This window comes from Aspergillus sclerotioniger (assembly GCF_003184525.1).
Source record: "Aspergillus sclerotioniger CBS 115572 chromosome Unknown BO94scaffold_30, whole genome shotgun sequence".
NCBI lineage: Eukaryota > Fungi > Ascomycota > Eurotiomycetes > Eurotiales > Aspergillaceae > Aspergillus > Aspergillus sclerotioniger.
The window spans coordinates 130,567-143,115 of NW_020291020.1; the positions used below are offsets into that span (position 1 = coordinate 130,567).

Below are 12,549 nucleotides of genomic sequence, written 5' to 3' on the forward strand. Positions count from 1 at the left end.
CTGGTTTTACGACATGTTCGGTTGGGGTTCAGCTTATCGTGGCTTGGTCCCGTAGGCCGTATATCCGAGCGGAAGGATGGGGCGTGGTAGTAGAGGCTTGGTGCAAAGGGAAGGTTCCTGAGTGGACCGTGGGTCTGTTACCATAATATGGTAGGTTTTGAGTATGGACGGGATAGGATTGGAATTGATTGCTATCATCTGGTGATCGGAACTGGGAAGCCTACCTCGGATTGGATACAAAAAAGCAGGATAATACCTAGCTACGTATTGAATTCATACAGTGTAGGACGGATTACTCGATCCCTCGGCCGTACTTTCGTCGATATCCTCACGATAACCATAATCCAGCACAGTGGGAATGATTGGTGCGTGGCAGCCGTGGCGATAAACCGCGGATGCCCCACCGGCGGTGTGGGTCCGTGCCTACCAAGCTTTTCCCCTCCACACTCATCACCCACTGTCTAACTCATAGCTTCTCCTGAACATTACATCAGAAGAGCTTCATCTTATTTATGAACTGTTGACAATGTTTTGGAAGTGAAGTATTCCCTGAGTTTGTTGATCCGGTTTGCTAATAGCGGTCCACGACGCTAAGAGCTCGATCAGGTATATGCAAACACCTCGACCATTCGTACGATTATACACAACCATGCGGAGAGCTCGCAACGTCATGCGTTTTCCTACCTTCGAGGGTGCCGCTAGCCGACCGTTGATCAAGGTAACAGGATGGACTTGTACACCAATAAGACGTGATGGAGAGCTATATACAAACTCTCATTCCCTGTCTACCTACTTGCACCCTCTGAGGCTCATCCTCAGTGTACCTCACCTCACGCTCTCCTCCATCGTCCCTCCCCTCTCCATAACCACTACCACACTTATTTTCCTCTCCAACCAGAATGTCCCCAACCACCGACATCAAACGCGACGCCTCCTCCTCCTCTACCCGCCGCCCCTCCACCAACTCCCACAATGACTCCACAATGGACGAATACACCCGCCTCGTACACTTCACGTCAACCTACCGCGAAAAAGACGCCAACAGCCCAAATCCGGCGAGATCTGCGAGATCCGTATCTGGTACGGCTCGTGGAAAAACGTCGGTTGCGATGGACGCATGTCGGCTGTTTCCTTCGGACTGGCGACTCACGGGTATTCATCATGGGTTGTCGGAATCGGATGTCGAGGGACAACGACGCTCGGCGGGGTTTATTTAACTAGTTGACTTTAGAAAAGGAGAATCCGGTGGCTAGTCTGTTGTCGTGCCGATTTTGTGTGGTGAGTAGTTGTTACTCAGGTGGCATGTTGAAGATGGGGTTTGGGGGAGGTACTAATCGTTTAGTTATGGAGTTTGCGATTCATTTGGCTGCTGGGTCCAAGGATTGGATTGGTATCGGGGTTATTACTGGTATACTGTGTTTGAATGCTGCGGTTGGGTGGTATCAGGAGACACAGGCGGAGGATGTGGTTGCCAGTTTGAAGGCAGGTATTGCCATGCGCAGTACTGTGGTGAGGGTGAGGGAGTTGGTTCCGGGTGATGCTGTGAGTTGATTTTCCTTTTTCTTTATTTTTCTTTTCAATTGTTTGTGTTGGTGCTTTGATGCTCATGGTATGGTGGATGAATAGATCGTTGTCGAAGAGGGCAAACTGTTCCGGCTGTTGCAAAGGTTATTGCGAGTATGATGATGCGGATACCGGATGGAGCGAGTATCAGAACCTGCAGGACGAAGGGAAATTGGACGACAAGTCGGATGAAAAGTCCAATGATGAGGGCAGTTCAGATGACGACGACGACGATGATAAAGGGTATCCAATCCTGGCCTGTGATCACTCGGCCATCACGGGCGAGTCTCTTGCTGTGCATCGATTCGTTGGTGATCAAGTCTTTTACACTACCGGATGCAAACGTGGAAATGTTCTTGCCGCGGTCCAAGCTACAGGCAAACGGGCCTTTGTGGGATGCACAGCATTGATGGTACAGAATGCAAAAGACACCGGTCACTTCCAGATGGTTATGGACAGTATTGGAACTGTACTGTTGGTGATTGTCATGGCATGGCTGCTGGCTGTCTGGATTGGCGGCTTCTTCCAAAACACCCTGATTGCTTTGCCTGGTAAACAGACCCTTCTCTTCTACACATTGTCCATTCTGATCGTTGGAGTCCCTGTCGGACTGCCTGTTGTCACAACCACCACTCTGGCAGTTGGTGCTGCGTACCTTGCGAACAAGAAAGCCATTGTTCAGAAATTGACTGCCATTGAGTTGCTTGCTGTAGGTATCCTGGAGTGGTTTCTGACTATTAAATCATCCCCTCTGTTCCATTAGATACTAATAGTTCAGTAGGGTGTCGACATTCTGTGCTCCGACAAAACCGGAACACTAACCGCCAACCGACTCAGTATCTGCGAGCCCTTTGTGGCCGAAGGTGTTGATGTGAACTGGATGTTTGCCGTGGCTGCTCTCGCGTCATCCCACAATGTCCGTTTTCCCGATCCTATTGACAAAGTGACCGTCCTGTCAGTCAATTAATATCCTAAAGTTAAAGAGATCCTGCAGCAGGGATGGAAAACAGAAAACTTTACTCTGTTTGACACGGTTTTAAAATGGATTGTGGCCAATGTATCCCTCAACGGCGAGTGATATACATGTATTAAAGGTGCGCTTAAAGCAGTCCTGGCATTGACTCATTGCTCAGAGTCCACCGCGAAGATGTACAGAGAGAAAGCGACTGAGTTCTTATAATGTGGCTTCCGTTTTCTAGGCGTTGCTGTGCAAAAGGAAGGCGAATATTGGAATTTACTAGGTATGTTATCTATGTTTGATCCCTTGCGTGATGATACAGCGCAGACTATTGCCGAAGCACAAAAACTTGGTATCAAAGTTAAGATGCTTACCGGTGATGCCATCGCGGTTGCTAAAGAAACATGTAAAATGCTAGCCCTGGGTATAACGGTCTACAATTCAGAGAAATTGATCAGCGGTGGACTCAGTGGCGCTATGGCTGGAGAATTGGTAGAAAAAGCAGACGGCTTTGCTGAAGTGTTCCCCGAACATAAATACCAGGTTGTTTAAATGCTTTAAGACTGAGGCTACCTCACAGCCATGACAGGAGATGGTGTTAATGACGCACTATCGCTTAAAAAGGCTGACTGCGGAATTGCAGTTGAGGGCGCCTCTGAAGCTGCACAATCCGTATCAGACATTGTCTTTCTTGAGCCAGGCCTATACACCATTATCGACATAATCGAGGTACTCCCTCCCCATCCCCATCTCCACCAGTCTAACCCTAACAACCCCTCCAGGTCGCCCGCCAAATCTTCCACCGTATGAAAGCCTACATCCAATACCGTATCGCCCTCTGCCTATATCTTGAAATCTACCTCGTCACTACAATGATAATCCTCAACGAAAGTATCTGTACTGATCTGGTTGTCTTCCTCGCACTCTTCGCCGACGTCGCCAGCGTGGCCGTTGCCTATGATCATACCTTCCACGAACTCCGCCCCGTATAATGGCAACTCTCCAAAATCTGGATCATATCCATAATACTCAGTCTTCTTCTCGCCATCGGTACCTGGATCATCCGCGCCACACTCTTTCTCCCTGACGGCGGTATAATCCAAAACTGGGGCTCTATCTAAGAAGTTATTTTTCTCGAAGTTGCCCTCATCGAGAACTGGCTTATCTTTGTCATGAGAGGAAGTTCTACCTGGCCTTCCCTCCCTCTTGTGGCTGCTATATTTGGTGTTGATGTCCTAGCAACAATCTTCTGTCTGTTCGGATGGTTCTCGAATCGAGATATGATTACTGATCTATACGATCAGTATATCAGTAAAGAGATGAGTAACGGGTGGACGGATATCGTCACGGTGGTCAGACTTTGGGGGTATTGTATTGGAGTCGAGATCGTGATTGCCTTGGTGTATTATGTGTTGAATAAAATTGCCTGATTGGATAATTTGGGCAGAGGGAAACGGGATAGGGGATGAGGCTGTGCGGAGGGTGTTGGGACATTTGGCGAATTTGTCGTTGGAGTTTGAGAGTAATGGCGAGGGCAATGGGACGGTGTGGTTGGCGTCTAGGGGGAAGGGGGAGGACGATGAGGTGGTGGAGTGAGATTGATGTGGTGAGCCATGATTGATTTTACTGTGCTATGTATGTATGTATGTATGTATGTAGATATGTATGTATGCTGTGAAAGGATGGTTAGTGGGATCGATTTTGATTTACACGTAGTGGATGTATGAGAGTAGATTAGAACGCACGACTGGGCGATGGTCTAGCATTAGATACCATGGATAAGGAAGAATATGAATGATACAGTCGACAATGTGGGAAAAGCAAGCATTTGATTGAATTCCTCGTTGGATGGTATTGTATGGAGGGTCAAGAGAGAAGTACTGGAATGGATTATAAAGACAAGAAACAGACACCAACTAATCCGGAGACAGTGTTCTTGCCACCCTCAAAACCTCATCTAGAACATCCGGACTTTTGAATTCACCTGCCGAACTTCTAAAGATATTCCAAACGGCGAGATACTTCGCATCATCCTGCATCACACCAAGCGCCTTTTTCATCCCATCGGGGGTTTTGAGTTTCTTAAGGGAAGCACTCGCCTTCTGGAGCTCGTCCTCAGTGTCGCCACGGGCCACAAGTACCTGAACACAGTAGAGAATCAGAGCTGCCAGGCCGGCTGCAAGGGCCGTCGCTACCGAAGAGCCAGTGTGCCAGTCTGTCCTCATAACCCCAGAGGGATCTAACCACTCGGTGTTAACCGAATCCCCGGGGCAGGTGTAGTCGACGTTGTCCGGGCTACCGACATTGTCCACCATCTGCCCCGATTGCTTTGCAGCCCCAATCCGAAAGATATTGGCACTGGCTTGAGCAGGGAATGTGGCAGGGTTATTGGCGCCTCGATCGCTGGCGGAGCAGAACATGAGGATATTCCTCTGGTCGGCCCGTTGCAACGCCTCCCGCAGCAATCTGAAGTTGGGGTTCTCGTCAATGTCAGAAGGAATATCAATCGTCCAGGACATGGATATAATATCGGCCTGGCTGTCAATAGCGTTGTTAATAGCCTGGCGCGGTCAGCAATTTGAGTATAGATTGCGCAAGCAGGTGCCATACGTGTGCTGCACTCTCGGGAGTAATGGACCGTTTTCCATCCCTGGAGTTGGTGTTGTCCTCCAGTTTGATGACGTGTAGCCTGGCTTTGGGGCAGATTCGGTATATTTGAACAGCCATTGTCGTGCCATGACCTCCGCTTGACTGATAATGCGGCCGGGTGCGAATAAAGCTATTTGACCGGGAGCGAGTAGGGCTACTTGACCGCGAGCTAGAAGGGCTGCCTGGCTGGGTATGGCAGCTGTATCCAGTGATCCCCACGGGGCATTCGATGGGCAGCTCCTGGATAGCCACACCGTCATCGATGAGAGCTACATGAACTGGCCCAATAGGCTTATGTTTCGTTTGGCCGTCTAGTTGATGAAGTTTGCTGGAGAATTCTTCCATGCATGTAATCCACCCATGCTTCTCTCGTCCAAGATCAACTGGCTTCTTCTTTGCATCATTGTTAATTTTCGGGGAGGCCCCGGAATTCACTCTCGATATTTCGACATTCTTCAAGGACCTCAACGCGTCGATCGCCATTGCCTGGCCAATTGTCTTTGCTTCTCCTTTCCAGTTGGCCCTAAGGACGGTCCATATTTGAAGGAGGGTTTCGTTCATGTCATTGGTCTCTGAGACCTCGGCCTGTTTAACAAGGCTCTTGACCACCCTGTTTATAGCACCGCATAATACCTTTTCAGAGTTTTTGATGCTTCTCGGGATATCGCCATTCGTTTTCTGCTCCGACAGTTGTACCAGGTGTTTGATAAGTTCCTTTTTGGTTTTGCGAGCCACGTCACTGACAAAAAGATGGACAGATTGCTTTATGGTGTCATATAGTGCCGGTCGATCATCATTCTTGGAGCACCGATTGATGCTCCTATCAAGAGCTTGCTGGATGGCATTTTGGATACAGTCATTCTTGACCTCAGCAATGGCCTCGGCCCTAACTTTCATAAACATACTGCGCAGATGAGTGCAGAACTTATTGAAGTTGATAGTGGTAGATGTATCACCATCAGGAGCCTGTAGAGGCTCGAGTCAGACAGTACAGTACTTAAGGGTCCTTGGAAAGTTAATATCCATACCTGCTCCACATGCACAATGATCTTTTCCACATGCCCTAGTCGACAAAGGCCCATCCACCCATGAAGGACAACATTGCGACCACTCCAATACAAATGGAGCTTTGTAAGGCCTGGTGCTGCCTCGAAGATAACGTCTGGGCACATGTCGAGCTTCTTCCAATCCCAGGTCTCGATGTTTTTGCCTTTCAGACACTCTTTGATGGCCGCGTCCTGGTACGGGGGGTCACATAGATCGTCGACAGTGACCTTGAATATTTTAGTGACATCGTTGAATAGGTTCTCAAAGACCTTCTCGATGTCAGTCTTGCCAGGTTTCCTGGCGGGTGTAGTGAATGACAAAGGTTCCAGTTTTGGGAGGTGCACTAGCCGTAGGGTATCCTCAAAATCCAGAGTACTTGCGATTTTTTCAATGGCACGGTAGGTGATTGTCGTTCTATCACTGATGTCGAAGTATGTGGCCTTATATTTTGGGATTGTGGCATATTTACCCGATCCATCCCTGATCTCATACAGAATTTTGGCGGCAGCCATGTCTCCTCTGGTTCTGATATAGTGTTTTTTCAGGTAATCTTCAACGCTTTTTGCCCAGCTTGAGGGTCCCGTGGTCGTGATTTGTGGGTTGAGGGTACCTCCAGACTGTACATCACTGGGTGTGGTCTGTTTCCTGCGGACTGGAACGTCTTTCGCCTGCATCGAGGTGGACTCGTGGCCGTCGTTCTGCTTCCCAGGCTGTCCGGGTTTCTTCTTGGGGAGGGTTGAGGGTTCCTCTATGCCGAATCCCTCGTTCCGGCCAAGATGTGCTGCTATCCACCTGCCATCGACGTCGGTGGATTCGAGTTGAGAAGTGGTTTCGCAGCCGGTCTCATTGGTGGGTTTGCTCTGAATGTGATGTGCATATGGTGAGTTTCCAGCTTTATTAAACTCAGCCGGCTTTCCCTTCATCAGATGGTCGCACTTGGTGACCATCGTTTCGATGAGAGCAACTCGGTCTGGGCCACAGTGACGATACTCGACTGCCCGGTGAAGAGGCGTGTTTCCATCGCCATCCTGGACAATCAGGGCTTCCGGGGTTGCTCGATCAATCAGATCGGGAAGGGCTTCCAGATTGTACTCAATCGCAAGATGGAGGGACAGATGCTTGCTATAACACTGAGTAAGGAAATGATTCAATTTCCCCTCGTTTCTACGCTGATATACTTGACAAATCAGCTGAATTAGACTGTTCTGCCTGTTGGATATCGCAGAGTGAATGGCATGTTCACCATAACTACTCGGCTCACCCAGAAGATCGGGGTTCTTCTTCACCAAGAATTGTACGAGGGATTTCAGACGATGGCGCTTGGGGAGTTGCTCTCTCCTCCAGGTTGCCAGCAGGTGCCAGACTGTCTCCCTCGAGTCAGTCCGCTCATGCAAGAGGGCCTGCGCCCCCCCCTGCTCCTGCCACTTGGGGTCGAGACCCCTTTTTCTGTCACCGAGGACCTTCAGGACTGAGCTGAGGCTTGACACAAGCTGGTGTTGTGTGTGCTCTCTACCCTTCGTTACAGAATCATCGCTGGATGATCGGCTATCGTCACTCGACTCGAATGCTCAGTTAGCACGCGGATTCCACAATGAGTTGCTGTCGGCAGCTCACCCAAGAATCGGAGGACATCTTTTGTTTATTCTGCCGTATGCCTGACTTCTGTCTGGGTGGTGTGGTAATGCATTCTAGACATCCATCTGGACTGGGAGGAGCTCCTCTGATCGTTACGACTCTAATCACCCCCTCCCCCGAGATGAGCCACTCGGCCCATCCAGTTCTACCTACTTCCAAGGGGTAACATGCCCTGGTTCGTGGGCAAGGGTGTCGGGTGTAACATAACCAGAGGCTTGGTTGGAATTTCCTACGTCAGGAACATACTCGGGGAGTTTCTCAGTCCATGGGTTCCCATGTGTTACATTGTAATTCAGTAGCTCAGCCTTGCTGCTCCCTCGCCCTCTGCTCAGCCTGTCCCCTTTCCTTCCGGACGGTCCGATGGGTGCTCGGTGTCACCATTGTCCTCCATCCCTTCGGCGCAAATCCCACTCATCTCCAGCCCACGGCACAGCCCACGCCGCATTCCTTGTACAAAATGGGAATCGAAGTCCCAGCAGCCTAGCTGTCAAGGCTTATCGGAGAGACAATTTATAAAAGGAGCTCAGGTCGACAGCCGCCAGATGATGGCGGTCGTACACCCTGCCCAGGTGGTTCGTTGGGGGTGTACTAGGGTTGTACAGAATTGGATCATTTTGGTCTTTCATCCCGCCCAACCTTTCCATCCAGTAGCAATTTTTCACGTTCATGTTGATTTCCACCGTAGCTTCGAATCGATCCTCGGTGTACCTCTCCAACAGGATTGCAGTGCGAATGCGGTCCGGCACCCCTGCCTGACTGGCTTCGTTCTCTTCTAGGGTCCATTTCACCCCATACACTCGTTGGAAGGGGGTGATAATGGGGGTTCCCACAACCTTGGTGTCTTTCGTTTTGGTGCACCTAACAACATTGGACTTATCGTAGGCCCCACCCCCGCTGACCACAGAAATACCGGCTTTGGCATGCCATTTGAGCGTGGTGCTGGACTCATACTCCTGTTCGACCGGGCTGAGCGGGCCCTGGTGATCTGGACTGAACTGGAGGACTTTGAGCTCGGGCGAGTTGGAGTCGGAGTTGCGAAACTTGAATGAAACACTGGCCCAGGTGATGCGGGCTTTTGGTCGTCTCCCAGTGAAACGAAACTCATACACTAAGAGAGTCGCAAAGGCGTTGGATTCTGGGGACAGGTTCCCATGGATCACTTCGAGTGCTTTGCCCTCGTAATAGACGCTGCCATCATAGGCCGTAATCATCTCACGCTGGTCGGGGGAGCGAGCATCATTCAGCAGGTGATATCCACTTGCACAGCCAACAGGCACCAAGGAAATCCCAAAGGAGGCATCTTCGAGGCTGGCTACACGCTCTCCATCGTCCGATTGGTTGTCCTGGCCAGCATTGACCAGACTGGAGCGTGAATCATACTCGCAAATGTCATCCATGGCGTTGAGGTGTTTAACAAAAGGCAGCAGGTTGGAACAAATGGACGGTGTACTAGAGAATGCAGTATACTATGACGGGCAATGTCTTTTTTTCCACTCGAGACTTGCAGGTTTTAATAGTGATCTATCTCTCTCCATAAGGGTGGCAATGCCGATTTGAGAGGACGGCAGATGATCCTCGACATAGCACTGCCCCGTCCCACCTGGCACAAAGGCATCAGAATGGTGTCACCCAGCTGAGTCGTCTCCCAAATCACCTTGTGCTCGGATCCCTTGAGTCCCGGGGCAATGCGCGCGCTCGCTTGGGTCAGAATTTGCGGATGCTTGTCACGCAGGCTTCGGCAATCCACCTGCTTCAGTGAAGGGGTTCCTCCAATACTGCCCCCCCAGCATCAAAATGGAATCCCATTCACCTCCTTCGTCTTTGGAACACTCGGAGGCACCTGGGTTTCCAGGACGCGCATCAGTAGGCCACCATGATGGAATAGTTATTGACCAGCCTGGTGGAGGGACATCTGGGCCCGAGTGGGCGGCCTCTAAGGAGGGCGTGGAGTGAGTTTCAACCTCGCAGGCTTGAGTGTTTGCTGAGATCTAGTCTAGTATTGTCATTGTTCACGGTCTTTATGGGGGCTCGGCAGACTGTTTGCAAAAGCGCAAAAGCCCTGGGTCGGGCAATAGCAGATGGGTCGAGGACTATGCCAAAGCCATTGATGCCAGTACGACCAGAATCATGACATTTCGGTACAATGCCGACTCGATTCTGTGCGGTTTCCGGCCTCGCGCAGTCATTCGGGATGCGGCAGTTTGCCTCTTGGATGGGTTGGTGGCCATCAGAAAGGAGCATACAATGGTTCGGTGCCCTGGCTCGGTTTGGGATCCCGACTGACATGGTGATAAGCGCTCGATTGTGTTTTTTGGTCATGATTTGGGGGGGATCCTTGTTAAAGATGTGAGCCATGGGTCCTGATGCTTCTGACAACCGTAGACTCCTAAGTGAAGTCGTCTTTATGTGGCTGGAGATATCCTACGAGGTTCGAGAGCTTCACGCTGCTTGCTGACTCCACTGATGTTCCAGGCTCTTGCGATGGCCTCATTATGCCATACCAGGCAGCGAGAAGTGTACGAAAGTACCAGCCTTCTGGTAGGCCGCTCAGCTACACCACATATCAGGATTCTGGTCTAATTGTGGATAGATATTCTCCGGTTGCCCACACCGAAGTGCAGACGAGCGTTCCCTCCAGCACAAGCTGGCCGTCTTCTTGCTAGACGTATTCAAGCCTTCGATGGCCCAATTGCCCCCTTCCCTCGCTGTCATAGAGGACTTGGCGCAGGCGGTTATGGAGATCAACGGCCTTTTTCTTGAATCTGGTGTATACTTTCGAACCCGCCTCCTTAGTCTTTATGCAGCGCGCTCCAGTCCAAGCGACATTCATCGCGTATGTTTGCGTATCCATCCGCATCAGTATGTTTATTCCCGTCCATAAGTTGACAAGGACGTAGGTCTTTGATGAATACACCGGCACTCTCGGGCTTCCGCTGGAAAAAAGGGCTTGGAGGAATCCGGGGCTAAGCTCGGACTCGAAAAAGTCATCTGATCTCCGCAAGTTTCTCGATTATATCGGGCGATGTAGGGCTCCATCTGTAGTCCATGTTTTCAATTTCTTCAGCTTCAACATACGCTAATTTCCGACCTTATAGACCTCAATTCCCTCACCCGGGACCAGATCTCTTTCCAAGAGATCCTTTCCTACCTTGCCACCCCCCTCGACCCATTTAGAACCTCCCTGGACCCGACCCATTCCATGTCTAATCTGACTGCCATCCGAGAGTGGATGGGGTGTCCCCGTGGCCGGGTTTTACACATCTACGGTACTGAAAATATGCGAGACCTGGGAGAACAACTTTTCTACAAGATCCAGAACACAGTGGACGTAAAGTCCAAGAGGTTTCCTCTGTACTTTACATTTGCGAGTCAGTACACGCGTCGCAAATCTCTCAACGCCATGCTCTCCAGCTTTATTGCGCAGACCCTGTGCCAACACATGGAACGTTTCGAATTGTTGGCCGAGACGATGTACGAGCAACTCAACCAGCACCGGGGCTGGACCGAGCGTGATCTGATAAATTTCTTCCGCGAAATATGCCGTCACCTCGGTCGTGTATCACTTGTCATTGACGGGGTGGATGGGTGTCCTGACATATCCAAGCCCACACTGTTTGGCTTGCTATCTGGATTGGTTTCCGGGACCGATATCAGCCACAGGGTAGTAGTCACGAGTCGTGCAGCTCCACTAGCTCTTTCCAATCCCCGAGAATGGGTAAGCATTGATATGGATTTGGAACTTGCGAATGCGCAACCAAAGACGCCGCGGAACAACAGCAGTGTCTCCCAGTTGCTACGAGTACGACCAGACATTGTCAAGTCTATGAGCAATGTTCAAGATCAGCTAAATTGTCTGACCGGGAACAAGTCTCTGGGCTGTCACATACTATGTGAGCAGTTGAGGGTCGGTCGAGATTGGCCGCTGGGCTTTCAATTGGACACTGTATCCCCACTTGCGAGCCAGGATGAAAACCATATCCTGGCAAATATTATTGATGAGGTGTTCCGACAAATTCCAGACCTCGATCTCGCGCGTCTGCTGCTCACTTGGCTTGTCTACTCTGTCAGGCCTCTGACAACTTGGGAGCTGGCGGAGATCATTGCCCTCAATGGTTCTCCGGGCTTGCCATGTGATACATATAAAAGCTCATCCAGCGTCTCAACACTTGTTTCTGTCCTTAAGGCTTGGCTGGCCGGGGTAGTTAAAGTCTGGAACAATGAAGTCAGGTTTTCAAGTTCGCCGATATGGTCCATTTTTACGCGCTCAAGCCATCCAGGCAACCGGCCATACTTGTGGGAGGAGATCAAAGACACGGCTGATCTTCAGCTCACAAAACAATGTCTCAAGTATCTGTCATCGCCGGCGATGCAATCAAAGATGAATCAACTATACACTGCCCCGGCCACTGATCGGATCCAGCCGGCCGTCCGACTCGGCCGTGAGAGCCTACTCTTGTATGCAATTCAGAGTTGGCTGGAACACTGGTCTCGAATACCAGCGCATCATAATCCAGAAAGTCTAATTGTTGAATTTGCCGAGTCTGCATTCTCGATGTCTTGGGCTCGAGCTTATTGGGCCACATCTAACCCGATCACTCGACCCAGCGAATGTTGGGAATCGGCTTGGGAGATCTTTCTCGGACGTGCTCTGGTTTCAAGCATGCGATCCCCGTCAGTGGTAGATCCCAGTTTGATTC

The 12,549-nt window shown here is 50.4% G+C and overlaps 3 protein-coding genes across 3 annotated transcripts; 1 reads left to right on the forward strand and 2 right to left on the reverse strand.

Moving 5' to 3' along the window:
- Nucleotides 1-899: 899 nt before the first annotated feature.
- On the forward strand, nt 900-4,117 carry BO94DRAFT_559671 (calcium ATPase; the record flags this gene model as incomplete). Its single annotated transcript, XM_025614088.1, has 12 exons — nt 900-1,181; nt 1,222-1,273; nt 1,343-1,546; nt 1,642-1,667; nt 1,709-2,272; nt 2,345-2,521; nt 2,549-2,620; nt 2,780-3,064; nt 3,146-3,250; nt 3,304-3,507; nt 3,676-3,930; nt 3,971-4,117. 12 exons carry the CDS (start codon nt 900-902, stop codon nt 4,115-4,117), a joined length of 2,373 nt encoding a protein of 790 aa, XP_025463710.1.
- A 401-nt stretch (nt 4,118-4,518) lies between these two features.
- BO94DRAFT_419657 (subtilisin-like protein) lies at nt 4,519-6,780 on the reverse strand (the record flags this gene model as incomplete). The annotated part of the gene is made up of 3 exons (XM_025607395.1): nt 4,519-5,082; nt 5,132-5,536; nt 6,199-6,780. Coding segments are annotated over 3 exons (1,551 nt in total), but the record flags the coding sequence as incomplete, so codon positions are not given.
- A 1,463-nt stretch (nt 6,781-8,243) lies between these two features.
- Nucleotides 8,244-9,249, reverse strand: BO94DRAFT_607001 (uncharacterized protein; the record flags this gene model as incomplete). Its single annotated transcript, XM_025616535.1, has 1 exon — nt 8,244-9,249. One exon carries the CDS (start codon nt 9,247-9,249, stop codon nt 8,347-8,349), a length of 903 nt encoding a protein of 300 aa, XP_025463712.1. The 3' UTR covers nt 8,244-8,346.
- Between the last annotated feature and the right edge of the window lie 3,300 nt (nt 9,250-12,549).